The sequence below is a fragment of the Epinephelus fuscoguttatus genome, linkage group LG18 (assembly GCF_011397635.1).
Source record: "Epinephelus fuscoguttatus linkage group LG18, E.fuscoguttatus.final_Chr_v1".
Taxonomy (NCBI): Eukaryota; Metazoa; Chordata; class Actinopteri; order Perciformes; family Serranidae; genus Epinephelus; species Epinephelus fuscoguttatus.
In genome coordinates this window covers 22,852,900-22,878,225 of record NC_064769.1, presented here as the reverse complement: position 1 = coordinate 22,878,225, position 25,326 = coordinate 22,852,900, and the positions used below count along the sequence as shown (strand labels likewise).

Genomic DNA, 25,326 nt, shown 5'->3' with positions numbered 1-25,326 from the left:
AAGTAATGCTGAGCAAATTAGTTTCACTATTAATAGAATGAGGAAATGTTGCATATCAGTGTATCTGGCAAGTCGCAAAAATGTTGATAGGGACCATATCAGCAAAACATATCTCAGCTGTTTTCCACGGAAAATAGGAAATCTTGCAATACAGCATCCAGTCGAAGTGACTACAGTCATGTTTTCTTTTAAACATTTATTCAAAATCACTGTCTTTCCCTAACCTTAACCAAAGTGCTTTTGTTACCTAGACCTAAGGCAGGAGTCTGAATGCAGACCTGAACTTCTGGTGTCAAGGTGCTGTACTTCGTATGCCCCATCCTCCCCAGCCACCTCCTTCCAAAGCCCACGCAGTACATGAATGCAGTGTCTAATTACCTGACAGAAATAATCCAGGCAATTACAATGCTCTGAAAAATTGTAATTAAGATAGCAATTTAGTAACAGACAAATGTAATTTCTAAGAGACAGGGTTGCTTTTCTGGTACCACAAAGAGTTCATAAATAACTAAATCAAGCCAAGACTGCAACTGGATCTTATATACCATAAAAAGTGACTAACAAACAGAAATGAGGCAAAAAATAGATATTTTTGTTGATATATTGGCATGGTTTCATGGGTAAACTACTGCATTACACATAATAAAAAACTTTGGTTTAACTTCTTTCCTGCTTTATCAGGTACAATCCCCATATTCATGGTTACCAAATTACCTTGAATAAATATATGCTATGCATTGCTTATTTGGATTGGAGACCACTTAACAGTGCATGATGGGTTTAGATTCCTTCTTAAAGGTCTAGCGTGTAGGTTTTAGTGGCATCTAGTGGTGAGGTTGCAAACTGCAACCAACTGAAACTTCTCCCACGTGCCAGGTGTGTTGGTCGGTCGACTACAGTGGTTGACACAAAAATGCAACTGACCCTCTCGAGAGCCAGTGTTTGATTTGTCCATACCAGGCTACTGTACACACATGGCAGACTACATGGAAGAGGACCTACTCTGTATGTCAGGCATGTCCAAAGTCCAGCCTGGGGGCCAATCGTGGCCTGCAAACCAGTTTCAAATGGCCTGCAGCTTGGCTTAAGAAAATATGCTGTAAGTGGCCTGCACAAACTATTGGTTAATCAGGCAAGATCACTTTTTTCCACTCACCTCACGATGGCAGGACTATCATACAGTTTGTAGACATGCACAAAATAGGAACCACACAAGCAAAGTTATGTATTACCTAGGGCTGTACCCAAATATTCAGATATTCGAATATTCGTTTCTATGGGTAGGTATTTGTTATGAAAATTTGGTATTCGATATTCGTTTTTTTATTTACTTTGTTTTTTAACTTTTTTTTTGGTGCTAAATGTAGTCTTTTTGTTGTTGGTAAATGTAGGTTATCAATAAAAATCAAAACTTTTAAATTGCATTGTTAAAAATCTGAAAATATAGTATCGCCTACCAACTGAGCTTGTGCACACGGCAGGTTTGAGTGCATCCGTCTGAGGCTGTGGATCAATGCCAAGTTTTACAACTTTATCACTATTCCCTCTAACTTGTAGCTGTTTTTTCATTATCTTTTGAATTTAATATGAATTATGGAACCATTTTTGTCAACGTTTGTTTCCCCCGTTTTGTACAATTAATTATTGTTTAAAGTTTCAACAAGTTTCTTTTGGAGTGCGTGACACAAGTGTGTTTTGAAAACGACCACGGACTGTCACCTGCTCAACGCATCAGTACCTTCGGATGCCATGACACTAATAGCCAATAATGTCAAAATATCATTTACGGACCAATTTAACAGACGATCACTGCTGCCTGACCTGCAGGTCCATTTGCGGGTCCCACGGGTTACGGGTCGACCCACGCATCACTACTCAGCTCAGTCTATAAATGCTGTACACAACAGTAGACATTATATTCTGTTCAGGCCGGCAGAACCAGCAGCACATCGGCTCTACAGTGCACGGCACTGCTGATTAACCATTTTATTGCAGCACAGAGTGTCTGTCAGCAACCAATTACTTGCAGAGGCTTCCTACAACTTGTTTCAACGGTTCCGATTTAATCAGAATACAAATTAAACAGGATGACTAGCCAATGTGAAAATCCAAAGAAAGCATAGAATAAGTACTGAAGGAGACTGTTGTGCCATCACAATATTTTGTGGTTTCAGAGCAAAGATCCGGTCGCCGCAGTGCAAAACTCTGCAATACAGTTAGGTCCGAAAAAACTCCGGAGGCAGACCAGGGAGGCAACCCCCCCCCCCCACCTAAAACATCATTATGAATATTTCATACCATCTGTGCTTATAGATGCCCCTAAATCCTACACACTGGACCTTCAACTTAACGTTAAAATCAAACATTCACTCTCACACAGTCCAGTGGTTGGTCTGCTCAGCTTTCAGACCACAACCCCCCCCCCCCCCCACCACCACCACCTTTTCAGTCAGTCTCACTCAAGTTATTTAGTCTGCACCAGAGTTTGATTGACAGCTTTCACAGCAGCCCAAACAAACTGCACCAAACAGGTTTGGCATGAGAGCACCCTCAGTTTACCCCCACAGTCTAAAGAAATGCAGGTCAGATTAAATGGTGACTTAAAGTTGCAAAAAAGATGTAAATATGGGTGTAAATTGTCATCTGTCAGTTTGTGTTAACCCTGTGATGGACCTATACAAAGTTCAAGGATTCAAGGAAGTTATTGTCATCTGCTATAAAATGCCACCGATACATTTCCATACAATGATGGATGGATGTTCTCAGAAAGTTATTTCAAGTGTCAAAAAATAATAACAAAGTGACATGAGGTGAGCAAACAGAGCTGACTCAAAGTTGAAGCTGACTGACAGTGAAATACAGCATGTGGACACTTAATGCGTAGCTTCATGCGGCTTTACTTGTAAACTACTTTTACCAAAAAACAGTGTAGAAAGATACTTAAAGTGACTGCAGAAGCCTGGAGCCTTAAACATAGAAAATAGCTGATACTGCCTGACGAATCATTTGTATTTTTTTTCCTGTATGTGTTTGTAGTTTTAAAGCCGAGCAAAGAACGCCTTCAACCCACTTTGTAGCGCAACGCTCATTGGGAGCACCAGATCGTTTACCAGTGGCAAATTTGCATTTTCTTGCATAGCAAATGCATGACCTGCCATACTCTACCCCTGATTGGCTGGTAATCCTTGCCTATGTTGGTTTGGTAGTTTAGGTTAAGGCAACAGGAGTGATATTGGTTGGGTTACAGTAAGAATGTCAGGCTAAGCCAACAGAGGTCAAGCAAGGCAGAGTAGGGCAGGTCATGCCTTCACTATCAAAGGAAACACATATTCGCTTCCCGGTGGCCTGAGGGTCATTTTAGCCTACCACAAAAAGTCAACTTGAACAGCAATTACACAGCAAGCGGGAATGGGTTGACGGACCTCTCACACATTGGGCATGATGCTCATGCACTTAGTCTAGAACCTCTATTTACAAGCCACAATTCTCAATCTGTGAGATGTGATTACACAGAAACCATGTACGTTGCTGCTTCTAACATTTTAGACTAGTCAGCAGGCAAAACAGACATTTAGAAGAAGTAGAAGAAAAAAGGACCGGAGAGGGACCAAATAAATAAGAGAAAGGCCTTTGCCCAAAGTGCAGCTAGGAACTGCAAAATAAGCAACACATTTGCCAGTAAGGTACAGAGCCCCTGAAGTCTCGAAAGGTGGTATTTTTTTAATTTGTGCGATCATCTTGAGGATACAAGTTAGCCTATTATCTTGTGCACACAGGATAATTGTCTCAAAACCTTTTGGGACTTTAGGGGCTCTACAGTAAGGCGCCAGGTTCGTCAAAAACACTAGCTGACACCCATGCAAGATATACCAAAAGTCCCATTTCCACCAAACACTTGCAGTATGGTACCTTTGGAACCCAAAGTAACCCTTCAGACATGGTGTCTAGACCCTAGTGTTTCCGCCGCAAACAGTACCCACTTTCATGTGGGCGGGGTTGTTGTCACCCACTGCTCCGTCAAGCACTCCTTTATCAGTCTGCACCTTGTTTATCGTCCATAGAACGGGGTTGCACGTCGGGATTTTCAGAGCAAAACAGAACAGGCTGCAGTGAGCCTCTCTCCATTGGATTTTTTTTTTTTTTAAAAAAGCAGGTGTATTTAGTCCTTTTAAGGGAAGCTCAGGGGTTTAGTGTTGCCAGAGCCCACAGGGACGACACTCCGCAGCGTTCCCCCCACCCCCCCGCAAGTGACGATTAGAATATATGCAGTTCACATCATCCGGTCGAAATGAAGATGTATTCATAAACGTTTGAAGATCCTCTCATTACTAAAAGTGTGTGTCATATAAAAACTAAAGTGATGGTCAAAGTTGTCACAGTGAAATTGGCTACATGAAACCAGCCATAACTCAGCCCTGAGCAGAGTGACCATCCTCTATTGACCAATCAACAGACTGCAGTGTTCACAGCTCCACCTTTTAGTAACAGATCTGTGTGCTAGGTACCCCAACAGAGGGGGGACCAAAAATGCGGACGTACGGAACAGTGCCATTGCTACCATCCACAACTTTTCACAGTGGAAACAGAAAAAAAGTGCACCGAACTGAACTGAGTGCTGTACTGTACTGCTCGGTGGAAATGGGGCTCAAGTGCAGTAATTACTTACTGGTTCATCTGAAGGTGCTATACATGGACTTCTAAATGGTTGGTTGACAAGGGTGAAAGAGTGTGTCAAATCTTTTGTTCGGTGACTTGTTATTTCTTTAGAAACACTGGTTTTATACTTCCGTCGTTAAAGTTCAGTTTTATTGACTCGGAGTAAAGCTGTACACATACATCATTTGGCCATTTTTGTGCTGTTTGCTTTACAGACACGGATGAATAAACATTTGTACCATACTCAGATTGTTGCAGCTTTTGTTCAGTTTCACTGAATGTGAATGTTCCCACAAGAATATATATACTGACACAGGTGAGTGAACAATAGTTATGATCTAACAAAGAAAATGTAAGATAGCTGTTATACCAGTTGCATCAACAAATAAGGTTAGTCCACAGAATTAGTGGTTTGTGTGGCCTAGGATGGAGTCAAATTTCAAGTCTCAATTATTGTTTCAGTCTGCCTCTGACACCAATAGTGTAAAACAGCGAGTCTTTATGCAGTTTCCAGTATCCAAAAGCCCTCCTGCAAACTGGAAGACAATAACCAAAGCTGTTACAAACATCCTCCATGGCCACCCAGTCACCAGATCTCAGGAATACACTGCTCAGAGTTTTGTACCTTTAATTCCCCCCCAACACTGTCCTGTCCTTGAGTTTGCTGACGTTCACATACAGTGACTATTCTCTAAAAAGGTGCCTCTGTAGGTTGTCTGCTACCCTACACATCATTCATCCACAACCATATCAGCCCCCACACACTCCACCCTTTTACCCCCGGCTGCTCAGGAGCGTAATGGCCTTTTATCGATTCTTCCCTCTCTCCCCGTCTTTCTTCTCGTTTCTTGCTCTCTTCTCTGGACTGCAATGAGAGGTTGTTAAGATAAGCTGCTGTGTGAGGAGAGAGCCATGCCTTCTTTCTTTATGAGCTGGGCAGCAAGGGCGTGTTTGTGCTTGTGTGTGTTTTATGTGCATGTGTATAAACATATATGTTGGCTTTAGCATATGTATTTGTGTGTGTGTGTGTGTGTATAGGCTAATAATAATAATACAGCCATTTGGAGGCATGAGTGTTTATCCGAGTTATGTACAAATAGGCTCCATGAATAAGACATGTATTTCAGCCCTCCATAACTCCAGGAGGGTATTAGGAAACCAGGAGATGATGAGAGGTAGGTGGATTTCATAAAAAAAAAAAACCAACAACAACAAAAAAAACTGTCTTTTGTGCCTCATGCATCAATCCAGCTGTCTCGCTAAATTTCACTTAATTCCAGTCATGAGATCGCGTGTTTACAACCATGCACATTATATCCGAGCTCACTCAATATTCAATTCTTCCTGGCACAAACAGTCTCCATAATGCACGTCAAAGCTCATTAAGACCTCCCTTTTCATAGAGTTGTTCCTGTGTTAATGGCTCATTAAGTGAAAAGAGACACTTCTCATCACACGTGGATGTACAGAACATACACAGAACACTTTTTATAGCCGCTTATTTGTCTCCGGAGACCGCACACTCTGTCTTATCATATAATTATGAGCAAAGATGTTCATCATTCACAGAGGAACAGGGAGGAGAGATGATGCGAAGGTCTCAGATGGTGAGTGTTGGCTTTATAGCACACAATGTGCCTAATGTCATTTTAATCTAGTTTGAGAAATGCTCTCAAATTCAAGTTGAGAGACGGAGCGATAGCAGACTTTGTATCTGTCTTCATTTTTCCAAACTCCAGGCATACATATTGATTTGAATACATCCAGCCTATGCCCACATGATCAGTTGATGAAGTAAGCTGAATGATTTTGCATGATGTTTGTACAGAATAGCACTAAATAGCTCACTACCAGAATACTTCCTGTCTCCCCTGCCTCTCCATAACTTCCAGAAACAGATTTTGTATCCCTGGTGACAAACCAAACAAATTCACAGTTGCTGTGAGAAAGATTTGTGATAAACTGTGACAGTTAAAATATGTGAACATGTAAGAGAGGCTTTGGGTCGCCTGCGTGCACTTTTACCAGCGTGTTCTCACTCCCAACTCATCAAATACTGTTGCTTTCTCAATGATTTAGTCATAACATACTGACATACAGAGGCACGTATCATGGCGGTATGATATGCACTGGGCGATGGCTATTTCTGACACCACCACCCACAGTCGAACTCAAATACCGCCGCTTTGTCAGTGGACACTCTGTGGTGGTATGATACACACCAAGCCGCAGCTATTTCTGTCACCACCGTAAACTACAGTACTATAAAGAGCGAGAAAGTCTGTATAGGGCTGGCAGAAGGTGGATGGGTCAAACAAATAACAGGCTTTCATCACATGTGAAACCAAGTGTTATTTTCCATGGGGTTCTTTTAATAACAACACAGTGTGCTAGTATGTGTGGCATGCTACACTAGTAACATGGCATGACAGTACGATAGCAAGACTAGGGATGTACGTGATTAGCCGTCTAAATGATTAAACATCCAACCCCTCGCTAGTTGGCACCAGAAATATTAGTAGGTTAAACCAATTAGTGTTTTATTCATGTACAAGGCTGCTTAACTGTCATGCAGCCGCCTACCACTAGTGGTTGCTACAGAGCCATCAGGCAGCAGCCCCCGTCCCTGCTATAATGCTCGAGTACACTGGAGTTTTGAAACAGCACGGTGGGAAATTGGAGAGGTGTCCTCTCGCAAAACCAGCACTCATTGGCAGCACTTTGATCTAGAAAATGAAAACAAGGTAGCATGTAGGCTGTGTCAGAAAATCACTCGACTGGAGCAATGCGCAGCTACATTCAACTTAAGTATTTGGACGTTAACCTGCACAGAACGACAGCTAGGGTCCACTGTAGTGACTTAAAGGATAACTGGTATTTTTCAACCTGGGCCCTATTTCGCCATGTGTATGTGTGCGTATGATTCATAGGTACAACTCGTTCTAAAATTGGTTCAGTATTGAGGGAGGCGGATGCAGCCGGGAGCCGTGAAACGAGCTAAAACAGTAACAGGGGCAAATGCGTCCCATATAATTTTGCGCATTAAAAGTGCTTTTTCTCGCCACTGACTGGTTCAGATCGCCAGTGTTACCTCTGTAAATAGCATACTAAGTGTTTCCCTTACCTCTGGGCTGTGTGTGATGTCATCTCATGAGAGCTTTGCTTGTTGCCGGAAGAAAACAGAGGAGCCATGCAGAGTGCCGCTCTGAGTGGCGCTGGTTGTCCCGGAGTACAGTTGAGAGTTTTACTGTATCGATTGAAAACAATGGTTCATGTTTGTGCTTATCCGAATTGCAAGAACAGGATGTTGCGCAACACCCCATACAGCTTTCGTAGGCTGCCTTTGTCGGACGGCGAGATGCTGAAGTTGTGGCTAGTTGTGCTACAAATGGATGCTAACACTCCTCTCCAGACACTGCGCCTTGCAGACCATCGGGTCTGCAGTGCTCACTTCTCCCAAGATGACTACTGCCAGCCAAAGAAGAGAAGACATCCAACCCCGAAACACCTCTCGGCTGTCCCACGAGTAGAGAGAGCTACAAACACAGTGGAGCAAAGCTCTTGCGAGATGACGTCACACACAGCCCAAACACGAACCATTGTTTTCAATCGATGCAGTAAAACTCTCAACTGTACTCCGGGACAACCAGCGCCACTCGGAGCGGGACTCTGCATGGCTCCTCTGTTTTATTCCGGCAACAAGCAAAGCTCTCACGAGATGACGTCACAGCCCAGAGCAAGTGAAGGGTAAGGGAAACGTTTACTATGCTATTTACAGAGATAACACTGGTGATCTGAACCGGTCAGTGGCGAAAAAAGCACTTTCAATGCGTAAACTTATATGGGACACATTTGCCCCATTACCGCTTTATCTCATTTCGCTGCTCCCGGCTGCATCCGCCTCCCTCAATACTGAACGAGTTGAGTTGTACCTAAGAATCATACGCACACATACACATGGGGAAATGGCCCAGGTTGAAAAATACCAGAGTTATCCTTTAAATGTAACCATAGCATCAAAACCCACCAACAAGAAAATGGCTTTTCAATGGCTGTCCACTGTAGTGACCACTGTAGATGAGATGGCTAAGTACATAAACATGTTTTACCTTTGTAGTAAGTTTATTTTGAAAAAGGCACAATGCATATTTGATTGAAACGCTGCCCCTGAACATCCTAAACAAGCACAGGAGGCTACCCAGCACGTCATCTTTTACACCTAGGTTCACTGACAGAGCAGGGGGATTTGAGGAGTTGGGATGAGAACGGGTTGTTTTTACCTTGGTAGTTCGAAAAAGCAAAAGTTCAAGTTGTACCCCCTGTTCCCCTGGAAACCTGAGTGAAAAGTTGCAGTTGGATGGCATTGTTCATTTTAAAACACCTTGAATAGATGCCTCAATGAAAACCACGGTGGAGAGTTAATAACACTGTGTGTCAGAGCATGGCTGAGGTTCATTTTCAGTCCCCACTCTGAGATTGTGCTGCAGTAAGAATGGACAAAGTCCTACTCTGTTTCACTATTTTTCTCTTAATCTTCTCAGCAGAAAAGCCAGTGGTTAAATAAGTTGGTACATTTTATAAGAAACTGTTGGAGCTTATGGCCCACCTCAACATATTTTAGGAGTTTAGACATTTTTGATTTGATTTGAGTCAAAGTTTTACTAAACACCAGCCTATCGTGTGACTGCTGCTGGCATTATTTGGGATTCAGGGTCTGTGAAGAAAATGAGAAAGCAATGCATTCTGTACTCAAAATTGCCTCCTTCAGTAGAAAAGCATAACAGGAAAAAAAAATACTTTTCCATTCTTCAAAGAGTGTCTAAGAGTAGACTATTGACATTCTGGATGAAATCATTTCCAAAGCGATGTCAGAGAGAGCTATCAGAAAACAGAAAAATGTGATGCACAAGAGAGACCGAAACAAGGTAAAGAAGACCCCTCTTATTAAAAGGCCTGGAATTCCTTTATCTACAGTGTGGAACTTTCAGTGATAGATTTTTATTTCAAAAAGACCATCAGGGTGAAGGAACAAAGCAAACAGAGAGGCACCAGTTTTGATGAACAAAAGGCTGCCTGGAGACCAGTTTCCCTTTGTCTTTCAAAGGTTTAGGCATCTTAGTAGTCTTTTATTGAAACTAAGCTGTGATGAGCAGGATCCACTGTTATAACATATCCTCTGTACAACCAACATGCTGAGAGCTCAAGGATTACTAGACGTTGTCTTAATTGATCTCATTATCTCCTCTCTGCTCCTCTATAAGGCCTTCAATTCTCAAGTGCATCTTGTGATATCTCTTAAACGCCTGGAATTTGACATAAAGTCTAACTGTCAAAGTTGTCTGGGGTTGAATTTCACTCAACAGAAGGAGCTTTACAAGACTCAAATAGCTGTAATGTGATTCTACTTCCTTGTAAACACCATTCCACCATTTTACACATGAAAGTCTGTTTACAGGTGTTGAGCTGTAAACAACCTCAAGTGATGTCACCTTGGGCAGTGTTCGTGGCGGCTCTACCTCTGTAGCTCACACCTTCTGTCTGCTTGAGGATAGTTGCTACAGGTTGCTATGGACTCAACAATAATGACTGTGTGGGGCCATTAAAATGCAACGCTGGGCGAGTAAATATAGCAACTCACTCGCCTGATCAGGAAAGTGTTATAAAATAATTAAACACAGTGTTTTTCTGGAGCTAATGAAGCAGATTAGGACAGATTGGCAAAGCAACCGTTCAGTTGAAATACTGAGGAGGCTGCTTTACATTAGCACTGAAGGGGTCAGCAATTGCCAGTTTCGATGCTGAGTGTGTTGTACAAAGATGGCTGTCAGCAGGATCAGGAGAGCACGTCGGGGGAAGTTAAGATTTGTATTTGTATGGTTTCATTAGGCTGAGGTGCAAAGCATCTGCTTAAGCCTGTGCTTTCACTCATTCACCCACACATGGTTAAGCTCACTTAGCCACTCACAGTTAATGAGTCCATGTCTGGGGGAAGGAGAGGGGTTTGTCATCCTGTTTTTAATATGTAAGAATGTTTGATTAGAGCTGCATAATATGCAAAAAATCTGGAATATGATTTGCTGTATGATTTGGCATTCTTTATTCAGGATCTCCAATAGATGTTACACGGCAATGACCGCTCTTCCTGGGGTCCACACAAAATGTAAAAACAAGACATTAAAGTATCACATCATAGATATTCTAAGTTACGAACAAATCTGCATCTCAGTAACACCACATTGCTTCATTCATAATGGCATATTGTGACACATTTTACCTTTATCAGAAAAAATTGCAGCTCCTGCAATTTAGATATGGCACTCAGCCATATTGAGATTTCCATAAATCATTCCTTCATTTTCCGTAACTGCTTATCCTGTTGGGGGTTGTGGGGGGGCTGGAGCCTATCCCAGCTGACAGTGGGTAAGAGGCAGGGTACACCCTGGACAGGTCTCCAGACTATCACAGGGCTGACACAGAGACAAACAACCATTCACACTCACATTCACACCTACAGACAATTTAGAGTCACCAATTAACCTGCATGTCTTTGGACTGTGGGAGGAAGCTGGAGTACCTGGAGAAAACCCACGCTGACATGGGGAGAACATGCAAACTCAGCACAGAAGGGCTCCCCCACCCTGGGTTTGAACCAGAAACCCTCTTGCTACTGTCACCTCACAAATTTCCATAATTCATTCATTCTTCTAACCGCTTCATCCTCTTGAGGGTCGCGGGGGGGCTGGAGCCTATCCCAGCTGACATTGGGCGAGAGGCAGGGTACACCCTGGACAGGTCACCGGACTATCGCAGGGCTGACACATAGAGACAAACAACCATTCACGCTCACATTCACACCTATGGACAATTTAGAGTTACCAATTAACCTAGTCCCCAATCTGCATGTCTTTGGACTGTGGGAGGAAGCCGGAGTGCCCGGAGAGAACCCACGCTGACATGGGGAGAACATGCAAACTCCGCACAGAAGGGCTCCCCCACTCTGGGTTTGAACCAGGAACCCTCTTGCTACTGTCACCTCACAAATTTCCATAATATTTAGATTAATTTTGCAGCCCTAGTTCTGATTGATTTACTGACATAAATCTTAAACATAGCAATTAACTTTAGTCTTTTTTGTAATTTGATAACAATCAGTCAACAAAACAATTTGTATCGGGGGCAAGTAAAAACTGACTTTGGGAAATAGATTTCTGACCCACCTGTGAAACCAGGCGAGTAAAATAATGACATTAACACTGAACCATGCTGCAACTAGCATGGCGCACCTGAATCTACAGCTGAACTGTCGGAGATCTAGTTGCACTGTGGGTAATGCAGTCAGCAGGTCTTGACAAGGAAGAAGAATACATCAAGGATGATATCTTTGGTTCTGTTGCTTTGCTTTAAATGTCCATTGTGAGCCTGGCAATGTTATGGGGGTAACAGTTTACTTAAAGACTTTATTATACAGTATAACTGTGTTGTTATACTGTTAAGGATTTTGCAGTACACTGCTAAAATTATAGACTATATTTCTTACAATAGACTGCTTTTTGCTGTTACTTGTCATCACATTGACTGAATATCTTTTGGACTGCTGCTCAGAAAAAATAATTTTATAACAAGCTCTGCAAAACTTGCCATAAGCAGTTTTCTTCTAATTAATAAATAATTATTAAATTAATTGCAAAAACTGACAGATAAAAATAATTGTTACTTGCAGGCCTGACTCATGGCATAGTGTCAGTTTGAGACATTTCTGACCAATACTAAACAGCATATCATTTATTGCTACATATACTGTAAAGATATAGTATTCACCCTACATTTCTCATCTTAAACTTCATATAGTGGTTAGCATTCCTCAGATCTGCTGACAAAGGCTGTTAAATGTTCTTTGGTCCAGCTTGAAAACAAAAGGGGATTAAGCTTCTGCTGTTTTAGGTCAAACACTGTGAAACAGCCTCCCCCTCAGCTGACTCAGTGCTACTATTGAAACACTTCTAAAAGCTTGTGTGTAAACGTTGGCCTTTTCTAATGCCTCTTTTGTTTATGTTGTTTTGTTTTATTTGCTATTATCATGCACTTAAAGTGATTCATTCACGTCATTTGCAATGTGTGTGCTGTGTTTTACCCACAGCATGTAATATTTCTGTTTTCTCTCAGACATTGTTTTTCAGTGTTCATATAACGCAATTTGTAAGCAGCGTTTTAAAAAGAGAGTAAGTGCATAAATATCTTACCTGTTTACGGCAGACTACACAAACACAAGTGTGTTAGCATTGTTGAATCTCAATCATCATTACTCTTAATGTGTCTGATTCAGTTAGACACACTTAGTACGTCCAGAAGTTTACATCAAGGAAATAGAGTTAAATTAAGTGGAAATGAGCTGCACTTTGAGCTTTCAATAAATGTGAGTAGCAACAAGGACTCTGCAGTGAGCATTGCTTTCTGTGTTTGTGCTAAGCTAACATAGCTCCATTAAAAAGGCGCCTGAACAGCTCCACAGCTGTCTAATAGTTGTGGGAGTGTATTTAACACATGCAGAAGTTTAAATAGGACATTGTAAAGTTGGATCTGTTGGAAGGCTAATTTTTCCGCTTTTAATGGAGGCAATCTGTTTCCCCCTAGTTCCAGGAACTTTTCTAATCAAGGCAGACAAAAGTCTGAATGCACTGACATGACTCTGTATCTTAGGCCTAGTAAGACAGTGTACAATCATATTCCAAAATGTCAAAATGTCAACATCAAAATGAAGTTTATTGGAGATATATCAGAATAAAATCTACGACCAAGTGAGTTGCAGTACAGTCATGTCTGAGGTGATTTAGAGGCTGTGTCTTAATTAGAGACTGTCATCCCCAACTCAGTAATTTCAGCCATTGCCCAAAAGCCAGGTAAGTTGTAGTACGCCCTCTAGCAGCCATATTAATTACAACTATTCGTCCATCGGGAGCAAAGGAAGAAGCCAGGTCACGTTATGATAGAGGCACAAAGTACGCACAGGAAGGAGATCAGGGTGGATGGCTCAACAAAAAATTTAACTTTGACACACCAATAGCCAACATTGATTTCTTTACTCATCAGTTTATGTCTTGTCGACTGTTTACTGTGAATAAATCAGTGCAGAGTTGAGGGAGAGTGTGTAGGGGAATGGACTTTTTTCTTTGGCATTGAATCTTGTGTGAAATGATTCCCTGCACCACAAAGAAAACAAAGCAAGTGGTGTATGTGCTGCCTTCTAATCTTCATTTGATCATGACCACAATCTTGACCTGACATTAGCAAGGAGCTTATTATTGTAACCATAATGACAAAGGTTCCCTCACCCTTACAAATGGTAATTTCTCTTTACTCTTTCCCTATTCCCAACTAGAGATGTTCCAATATTGTTTCTTTCCCAATACCAATTCCATGCCTGAACTTGTGTGTTGGCCACTATCGGGTAATGAGCCGATACCAATGAAAAAAATATATACACCGATCAGCCAAAACATTAAAACCATGGACAGGAGAAGTGAACAACATTGATCATCTCGTTACAGTGCAATGTTCTGTTGGGAAACCTGGAGTTCTGACATTCATGTGGGTGCCACCTGACACGCTCCACCCAACTAAACACCAATGCAGACCAGGTACCCCCCCCCCCCAACAGGACAATACGCCATGCCACAACACAAAAGTGGCTCAGGAATGGTACGAGGAATCAGACAAAGAGCTCAGGGCAATCAAACATGATCAAACATGTGTGGGACATGCTAGTACCCTATCTCACAACCCACGGGACTCAAAAGATCTGAAAGTAACACCCTGATGCCAGGCTCCAAAGGACACCCTCCAGAGGTCCTGTGTCCATGCCTTGACAGGTCAGAGCCAAGTCCGGTCCAAGGAGGACCCACCATGGATTGGGGATACCTCAGGGTTAACAGCGCATTCCTCAGATGTTCGATCAGATTGGGATCTGGGGTATTTGAAGGCACTGCCATCGATAAGTGCTGTTGCCATAAGGAGGTTTACTTGGTCTGCAATGGCGTTTAGGTGGGTGGAGCACATCAAGTAGCATCCACATGAATGCCAGGACCCAAGGTTTCCCAGCAGAACACTGCACTCTAACAAGATGATCATTGTTATTCACTTCATCTGCCAGTGGATTTAATGTTTTGGCTGATAGGTGTATATCAGCTGTATACTACCAGCCCTGTAGAGATGTGAAATACTTGCAAAGGCCACAAGCCGAAACGCGTTGGTCTTACTATAAAGTTGTTCTAAATACCACAAGTGTTACTGGAGTTCGGACAACTGTGAAATGATTTCTATCATGTTGTACAGCACGGCTCAGGTTAAAGTATGAGACAAGAGCTCTGCACACTGCATTAAAAGCTCCTAGCAACTTTAATTATGAAATGTTTCAATCTAACAGAAATCTTTGTGAGGCGATGACAATGCCTGACGAAGCACTGATAATGCCTGACGAAGCACTGACAATGCCTGACGAAGATCTCTGTTAGATCCAAAATGTTGCATTGTCCCAGAAACTGTGTTTTTGGGACATTAATGAGCAGCACGGCAGGGGTGTCACACTCGTGGGGGATGGGGTGACACCCCCACTTTTACAGCAAGATGATTTCATCCCCCCCACGTTTTCACCCCCCACACATTTTCCAAAGGTAAACCCGTTTGCCCACCCTGGCAGTGCACCAGCATACAAAAATGGAGCGCACCTCACCCCCCCCCTTATGCTGCATGAAAAGGCATTGGTCAAATTTAACGGACATTCACCCAATCACAGACTGTTGTCCGCAACCGGCCGGCGGCCGCCGGCCCACGAAATTTGATGTTATGTCAGTCGGAGCTTTTGTCACTCACCGATGGCTGACATTGAACAACATTGACACCCAACAGAGAGAAGAAGGAGGCAGAGATGCCAAAAAGGAAGAGGGAGCAGCAGAAAATTGACTTCTTTTTCAAGTCAAGTTGTCATGTAAGTGAATGCAGAGAAAACCGGCTCTCCGCCGCTCCCTCAAATCAACATCATCTCTCTGTCGGCGGAGACCCTGCTCTCCCCCGCAGCCCGCACCACACCACACAAAGGAACTTAATGGGGAAAACTGTGATCAGAAGCTTACTCTTTTGGCGATCTACGGTGGGCTCAGGACAGTCTTTTCAAGAAAGTTTTCAATCCAGCCGTTAAGTGCAGAGGTTTTTTTTTCTCTCCCAAGAACATCGTAGCCTAGGCTACAGTAAATCCACCGTGATAACTCCGTGATAGTAATTAAATATTACATTTTGTGATTAAAAACGTGTAAATTATGATACCGGACCTCCATTGTGAGGCTTGACCTTTTTTATAAACAGTGTATGGGCTTGACGTAAACAATGACGACTTCTGGTCAGTCTCTCGACCAATCAGATGCTACTATTTCTTCTTCTTTTGTTTTTTGACGGTAGCATCCAAAGATCAACTTGAGGCAAGATAGTTTTCTGCCAGAAGTGAAAAGAAAGGAATAGCCTAATAATCCTCCATGATAAAATAAAGATAAATTGATAACTGTTGATATGTGTGTTTTTTAAAAATAAAATTCTGTGAAATTCAATTCTCGGTTAATTTTTTAAAAATTTTTTCTTTTGTTTTTGTAGTCATATAACTTTTAATCCATTCATGAGACATCATTAAATGATGTCACATGAATGAATATGTGTGCTGAAATTTTCAGCACACATATTCTGATTTTCCAGGTTGTCCTGAAAAAGAAAGATATTCATTACTTGACTGTACTTGAAAGGGTTGAGATTACACATATTGTACATTAATACAAAGAGAGATTATCAGGTCACCGCACTCACGACCAAGCCAAGGTGCCAGAAAACCACGTGTGAAATAGTGTGAAAAAGAGAATCTGAGTCCAAATGGACTGAGTACACAAAACCTGTAAGATCTGATTTCACTTGAGGCTGTTTGTAATTTGTGACTGTCCACTCTTTATTTAAAATACTTCTGTGTGCATCACTTGAATAAGTACTCTATTTAAGATTTTTTGTCTGTTTGTTTTATTTGTTTTCACTGTATGTGAAACTGAGATGCCTCAGGAAGTGAGCTCCCCTGGTTCTGTTCACTGGATATAATTATTTGAATGACTTTAAAATAACTTGGAAGAGCAGCATGGAAAGGACACTTGGACTTCACTCTACCCAATTACCAAGGGGAATGAGGCGGATAAACCAAGGGAGATGACACTTTTGGGGTCCAGGGAATGATTGCAATGTTGTAAATGAAACTGTAAATATTCGCTTTTCCAAATAAAAAGAAAATTTCCAAAAAAAAAAAAGAAAAAGAGAATCTGCACACTTGGATCAATGCAAGTATCTTTAATTCACCAAGCTTTCGGTCCGAGGACCTTCGTCAGGGTAACAGTCTGCACCTGAGAACAAAAAAACAGTCTTATGTGGTTGATTAAGGCGGTCAGCAACACCTGTGCTGTGCCACTCCTGCTTAGATGGGAGATAGTAGTAGTAGTTCAAAAGCAGGGTGTGTAGTACTCTCTGCACAGCAATAGATTTCGAGTACAGGAAACACTCCACAAGAACCATGCACAGATAACAACTAGACAACAGAGAAAAAACAGAAAAAAAATATATACATATATACACAGTATAACAAATAGAAGATTGAATCTATGCATACCCCTAAATAAAGGGTTAGGAGTGGAGTGTTTCCTGTACTCAAAATCTATTGCTGTGCAGAGAGGACTACAGACTGTTCTTTTTCTCAGGTGCAGACTGTTACCCTGACGAAGGTCCTCAGACCGAAAGCTTAGGCTTTATGCCCAGCTCCACAGCTCCACTACTACTGTGTCTGACCTCAGTACTAGTCACAACAATGGTCAGACACACCTGGATTTATCAGTTTGTCCAATAATGTAAGACAGGAAATAAAGGAGCTGGTTTAAGTTCAGGAAATAGTGGAGCTGTGCATAAAGCCCAAGATACTTGCACTGATCCAAGTGTGCAGATCCTTTTTTTCACACTGTGTTGTTGGTTGTTAAAAATCTAGATGAAGGATGTTTTATTTTATTTTATTTTAATTGCAAAGAAAATATTAAAATCTTCAATGAAAGATTAGTTAAAACAGTAAGAGCAATAAAATATATGTAAATATAAAGTAATGTAAATTTCAATGCCATGGTTCTGTCTTATTATAATTATTACATGTCATGTTGGTCTCAGGCAAGTACATCTGTCTTGAAACCCATCAGGACACTCCACAAACAAGCCCTGAAAATCTCAGACAGAAAATCACGACAGTATCACCACTGTGAAATACTTAACAAATATATAATGCTTAGCTTTGATAATTTAATGTTGTATTCTGATGTCCGTTTAGTACACAAAATAATCCATAATGTTGCTCCTCCCCCAATGAAAAGTTTTGTCAAACTCCATTCTGAACACACTATCAGAGCCTCAAGATCTGTCTCAAGTGGAAATTGTAACATCCCTAAGCGTAACTCTGCCTTTGCTCAATCTGCTTTTTATTTTAAAGCTGTCAAATCATGGAACAATCTCCCAACCAATCTGAAACTTTGCACAGACTTCAACGTTTTTTCCCGTGAAGTCAAATAATGGATCCTAGGGAATCAGTCCTGTCAGCATTAATCTTAAGCCTAAATTATTTTTAACTTTGTAAAAGTATTAAGTATTTTAATAACTGTATGTTCCTATTTCCACCTGTTGTGAAATATGTTTGAATGTTTATGACATGTGAGTGGGTGTGTAAAAAACTAAAGCAGATAAAAGATCAACAAAAGAATGGAACAATTCCTCATCAAAATCAGGTTTATTCTAAGTTTACATAAGAGATTTCAACACTTCCATGTTCATGAATATTAACACTGAGTTCTATATGTAGGATGTTACAGAGAAAGGGAGGTCCAGGAGTCAGGAGGACAAAGAAGAGCATGGAGACAAAGAGGGAGAGAACGGAGGAGAAGGAGAGGGAGAAAACAGAGGAGAGGAAGAAGGAGAGAACGGAGGGGAAGGAGAGAGAGAAAACAGAGGAGAAGAAGAAGGAGAGAACGGAGGGGAAGGAGAGGGAGAAAATAGAGGAGAAGAAGAGGAAGAGAACAGAGGAGAAGGAGAGGGAGAAAACAGAGGAGAGGAAGAAGGAGAGAACAGAGGGGAAGGAGAGGGAGAGAACAGAAGAGAAGGAGAGGGAGAAAACACATTAGAAGATGTAGAGGAGGGAAATGCTGCGAACACAGGAGAAGAACAGGGAGATGGTGAGGAAGAGGAAATAATGGTGATGGACATCTCTGCATCCAAACCAAATCAACCAGATACAAAATATATCATTAAACAGTCTGTTGGAAAACATGTTCTTACATTTCAAACACAATGGTACACCAGATTCCCATGGCTCCATTTTAGTCCCCATGTAGAAGGTGTGCTATGTTTTTACTGCTCCAAAGCATTTCACACAGATACTTCACCACTGGCAAAGAATGCGGAACCTGCATTTATTTCAGCAGGCTTCAAAAACTGGAAAAAGGCCATTGAGAGATTCAATAAACATGAAAAGTCTGATTGCATCAAAACAAAAAGAAGCAAGGGAATGCCTCTTAAAAATAATTGGTGGTGTGCAGTTGTTGGCAAGACAGGGTTTCGCTCTCGGGCCATGATTCAAATGAGGGAAATCTTGATCAACTACTCAAATTTAAGGCAGAGAGAGACCCATGCCTTTCCAGGTGGCTGGGAAATAAAAAGGATGTTTACACATCAGGAACTATTCAAAACGAGTTCCTCAACTTGATGAGCACCTTCATTGTCAGGGAGATATCTGACAAGATTCAATCAGTTCTACTATTGCAGTTCTCCATAATGATGGATGGCACAAGAGATCAGTCTGGAAAAGAACAACAGGCATTATGTTTGAGGTATGTTGACCATGATTTGGTTGCGCATGAAGAATTTATTGGTCTGTATGAGGTTTCACTGACCACTGGAGAAAATCTGGCAAAGGTGGTGAAGGACGTGTTGTTGCGCCTCAATTTGTCCATCACTGGTTTACAAGGCCAAGCATACGATGGAGCAGCGAATATGGCTGGTAAATACTCAGAAGCACAGGCCATTATTCAGAGAGAGCAACCACTTGCTCCATACGTGCACTGTGGTGCACATTGTGTGAACCTCATCACCCAGCAAGCCTGTACAGCCTCAGCTGTGATTCGTAACTCCATGGAATGGGTTCATGAGTTGGGAGGTTTTTTTGGCCAGTCAGGCAAGCTTAAGGATATCTTCCAGGGCATCGCAATAATGGAGGAGGGGCCACAGCAGGCTATAAGACCTCTTTGTCCCACACGATGGACAGTTCGGACAAGACAAGAGTGAGATGGCAACAGGTCGTTCAGATGCAGCAGGCAGGGCCCAGGGCTTATATGAAAAATTTCAGCAGGGAAATGTTGTTCTTGGCCTTTTGCTTGCCTTAGAGATAACAAAAAAAAAGAAACCCAGAGTGTTTCCAAACTGTTCACAGGAATGCATCACAAATGTGTGAGAGACTCAGTCTATCACTAATTGCAGCCCCACGTCACCATAAGCCACCTCAGCGCTATACTGGGTCTGCTCCTGCACATGTGCATTCATCTCCCACTGAGTACTATCGAGCAGAGTACTACAAAGTCCTTGATGTGGTGGATGTTCAGATCAGAGAACGATTTGAGCAGGAAGGGATGAAAATGATAAAGAAATTGGAGCAAGTCCTCTTAACTGGAGAGATAAATGATGCTGTGCAAAAGTATCCAGAGCTCAATGCAGAGAGCCTGAAGGTACAGCTTGCTATGTTCAGAGCAAAGTACAACTTCCAGTCCAGCAGTGATGTTGTTGATATCCTTCAGAGGATGTGTTTAGAGGTCCGTGACCTCTTTGATCAAGTTGAGACACTCATCAGACTGCTTATTGTTGTGCCAGTGTCGTCAGCTGAGGCAGAGAGAGGGTTTAGTGGGCTACGGAGGCTGAAGCCATGGCTCCGGAGCACCATGACACAAACACGGCTGAACAGTGTGGCCATGTGTCATATTCATAAAGAAAAACTGGACATAATGGACAGGAAGGCAATTGCCAGAGAATATGTGTCCCGCAGAGAAAGCAGGAAAAACACTTTTGGGCTTCTTGGTTAGGTAATGTGGGCAATTTTTGTCAACTAAATTCTGTGTTGATAGTTTGAAATTTTCACCCATAATTGTTTTTAAGGGCTGGTGTTATTTTATTTGTATTTTTAGTTTTTTTGGACATACAAAATGAAAGATAAGTTTTCAGTTCTGTTTTGAACAATGCCAGTGTAGTTATTGATTTTAATACAGGTAAACTGTTCCATAGTTGTTCCAAATTGTTCCATAGTGATGGTCTGTGACAAAAAGCGACTGTCCTCTCTGCTCTCAGCTCCTCCAGTGCCTCAGTCAGGCAGAGATTGGTTTAGTGCCCGCTTCTTGGAGGCTACGGCTCCTTTATTCCCTTGTTGTCCAGACCTGGTCTTGTCTCGGTCAGTGCACTTAACTTTCTTTTACTGCATGATGAGCACAGAAAACACCCAAAATTAGGATGGACTATAACAGCACACAAAAGCACAGCACTGCTAAATACCACATATAAAACTATAGACACATTTAGGTACTTTGGGCAATTTTTGTCAGCAAAAAGTGTTGATAGTTTGAAATTTTCAAATGAAATAGATTAACTAATGTTATTTTATTTTTATTCCTATTTTTAACCAAAATGAAAGATAAGTTTTAATTTACATGTTTTAACAGTTTTTACAGTTCAGTTTTATTTATATTTTAATACTCAAAGACTTGTAAACTGATTTCTGTCAGTTGTTACCAAATTGTTAACTAATAATCTATTTTAATATATCCTTTTAAATGAAATATTTTAACAGTGCAGGCTCTGTATTTTTAATAGGACTGGGTCACAGATTACAATTAGCGATGCAAACTGTCCTCTCTGCTCATAAGGTCTAGTGACTAAATTAAACAAGTGACCCAGTGAACCCGAATTCAGGGGTAAACACTGCCAGGTCTTGAAACCATAGAGGCAGGCATCACTGCGTCTTGTCTCGGCAGTGTCCTTAACTTTCTTTTACTGCATGATGAGCACGCACCCAAGCTCAGGTGATTACTCATAACAGCACCTGCACAGCACTGCTAAATAGGCCACATATAAAACTATAGACACATTGTGCTACTTTAACTTTCACATGTCAGTAAAAAGGATTTTAGGTATATGTTCAAATTAAAATTGATTAACTAGATTAGTCCTATTTTTAATAAATATGCATGTTCCATAATAAATGACTCTCAGTTTACATGTTTTAACAGTTTTTACAGTTCAGTTTTGAATACTTATATTAATTTTACAGCCAAAGGCAGGCAGGATGTACCTGATTTCTGTCAGCTTACCAACATAATTAAAATAATCTATTTTAATATATCCTTTAAACTGTACTGGCTTCATTCCTGTTCACACTAATACAACGCGGACTTCAAGTAATAGGACTCTGAGTCACACATCCAGAAATACGATGCAAACTTTATGCCACGTGCCACATAAGGTCTATGACTAAATTAAACAAGTGACCCAGTGAACAAAGAATTCAGTGACTGGAGTCAAAGAACTGCCAGGTCTTGAACACCTCAAAGACAGGCATGATCATAGATATCGCTTACCGCAGTGTCCTCTTCAGCCAGTGAATACCTGTGGCGTGGACATCGAGGTGGTGCCAAGCTTTAAGTATCTAGGTGTACCCCTGCATAATAAGTTGGACTGGTCCCTAAACACAGACGCTCTCTACAAAAAGGGGCAGAGCCTCCTCTTTTTCTTGAGGAAGATCAGATCTCTCGACATCTGCAGTAAGATGCTTCAGATGTTTTATCAGTCTGTGGTGGCAAGTGTGTTGTTTTATGCTGCAGTCTGCTGGGGAGGAAGCATCAGACACAACGATGCAAGGCGGCTGGACAAACTAGTCAAAAGAGCTGGCTCTGTGATTGGAGTAAGGTTGGACACACTGGAGGAGGTGATTGAGACATGCACACTGAAGATGTTCGAGGCCATCATGAACAAACCAGATCATCCATTCCACAACACCTTGATGAACCAAAAAAACTGTGGTGGACGGCTCCTCTCTCTTCGATGCAGACAGAGAGAAATAGAAGATCCTATATACCAACAGCCATCAGGCTTTATAATTCTTTGACATATAATAGATGAGCTGACAGATAATTGAATTTCCCCTTGGGGATGAATAAAGTTATTCTTATTCTTATTTATTCTTAATGACGTGGTGTTTGTTCCAAATTTTAACCATTACGACATCTGATAATAAAACTGAGTTAATTTTCCAGATGGGTTCAGTCATACAGTAATGATATTGTACAGCTGGTAGGGGGTGTCAGATCAGAAAAGGCCTTTTGTGTTTGTGTTTAGGTATCGACTTTGAAAACTAAGAATCAGTCATGCTATAGTTGTTAGTCCCAACAGTTACTATGTTGTTAGCACTCATTCTGATTTGTGTCTTTCTCTTCCCCCTTGCAGGACACTGAGATCCTCAACACAGCTGTCCTCAATGGGCGAACCGTCGCTGTGCCGGTAAAGGTAGTCACCGTAGGAACAGATGGAGCAGTCTCCGACGTAACAGAGTCAGTGGAGTGCAAGTCAACAGATGAGGAGGTTATCAAGGTAAGTGGGGGATGTGTTTTGAGCAACTGCACTCTGTTTTACCTTTTTCCAATTTGTCTTACTTGCCTCCTGCTTCATGGTCAGCTTTCCAGTGGTACGTGGGTGGGTGTGCAGAGTGAGCAAAAGGTAGCTGTGGTGTGGAAATGGTTGATGCACTTTGGTTAGGAAGCAGGTACTACCTTTCCTGCAGCAAATAGGGCCTGGCTTTTTTTTTTCTTTTCAGTCTAATGGTGGGCTAGAAATTCAGAGGTTCTCCTCAGGTCACAGATCGATACCTCAGAAATTCTAACAAAAGAAAGAAAGAAAGAAATCAGAGACAATTAGCTGTGTCCATTCAACAGGCTGCGGGAAGAAAGCATTTTCCCTGAAGTTGTGCTTTTAGGTGTACGCCTTTCTATGCCCACTTAAGTAGACCTCCATCGATAGATCCAGATTCATCAAAGAATGTAACAAAGTACAGCAATGCATTTACTTTCCTAGTAGACTGAGGTCATTTGGAGCAAAGGAACAAATCCTGTTTTCCCCCCCAGTCTATTAGTCAGTGTTATTCAGTATGCATGGTACAGTTGTCTCTGTGTTCAGCTTGAAGCTAGACTGGCTAGACTGCAATGTATCTGCTCAAAGACCGTGGGTCAAACACTTAACTCAAGTTTCCAAACTGTACATAATACAAGAATGTTGTCTCTGGCTGGTAGTATTACATCCGACCCCTCTTACGTTTTCTTTTAAAAATAGAGCTTTCGCCACCTCACAGAAGATTTTGGGTCCAACAGGCAAGATTGAACAGGTTGAGGAACTTCCACGTTCCTTTGTGTGTCGACCTTTTAAATCAGAGCATGGCTTATTAGTCGCCTCAGTGTAACTGGGTCGAGCACTGAATCTAATGAGGAATAATTCAGTTGTTGCACCTGATCTACTTTTTGTAACGCTTGATGTGACTTGTAGTGTTTGTAGTTTGGTTTTGTTGGTTGGTTGTTTTGTATTTATGTGTATTGATGTGACATAGCGTACGTCCTGGGGTGTAAGACAAATTTCAGAAATTTTCCTCATGATGAAGTGAAATTAAATCAAATCAAGAAGACAGACTTTATGCTGGAAACATGAAGATGCGATCAAAGAGACAGCATGCTTTTTTGAATATTTTTCTAAATGCCATTTTCATGCGATGTTTTCAGTAAGGACTCCAAGTAAATAAGAGGAAATCTTGTAATAAAAAAAATAAAATAACATTAAATTAAATTAAATTAAATTAAATAAATAAATACACAAAATATATAAATAAAATATTGCTGTTATTATTATTATTATTATTATTATTATTATTATTATCATCATCATTATTGTTGTTGCTGCTGATCGTAATCATTTAAAAAATAAAATGAAATTAAATGAAATAAACTAAAACAAAACAAAATAAAATAAAATAAAAATGATAATAATAATAATGATAATAATAAAACTACACATTCATTTATTTTCCGTAACTGCTCATCCTGCGGGGGGGGGGGGTGCGGGAGCCTATCCCAGCTGACACTGGGTGAGAGGCAGGGTACACCCTGGACAGGTCACCAGACTATCACAGGGTTTTTAATGAAATAATAAAAACACTCTAACTCAAATTAATTAAGCAATATTACACGAGAGGGAGTGATGTTGTACTGTGATATCGTCACGGCTGTGATTTGGTCATAGGCGCGAGGCCGCATCACAAGCTCGAGTGTGATATTGCTTTTATACAACAGTTCAACAGTTAAATAAGCAAGGCTGATTAAGAAATGTTGAAAAATGAGGACAAAATAGATAATTTAAGCATTTTATTTGTCTTCCGCCAACAAAAATAGTTCCTTCAGGACTCCGCTGTCACCGTTGCTATGTAACGCAGACATGGTGCGCTAGGCACTTACTCTTTATACACATTTATCTGCACGTTTCCATTACTTGTGC

At 41.3% G+C, this 25,326-nt stretch overlaps 1 protein-coding gene across 1 annotated transcript in view; it reads left to right on the top strand.

The window, feature by feature from the left end:
- si:dkey-112m2.1 (transmembrane protein 132C) overlaps positions 1-25,326 on the top strand; it is a 239,812-nt gene that overhangs the window by 183,621 nt on the left and 30,865 nt on the right. The window contains exon 6 of the mRNA XM_049603788.1: positions 23,239-23,382. Coding sequence (XP_049459745.1) covers positions 23,239-23,382 — 144 coding nt within the window. The remainder of the gene's footprint in view (positions 1-23,238; positions 23,383-25,326) is intronic.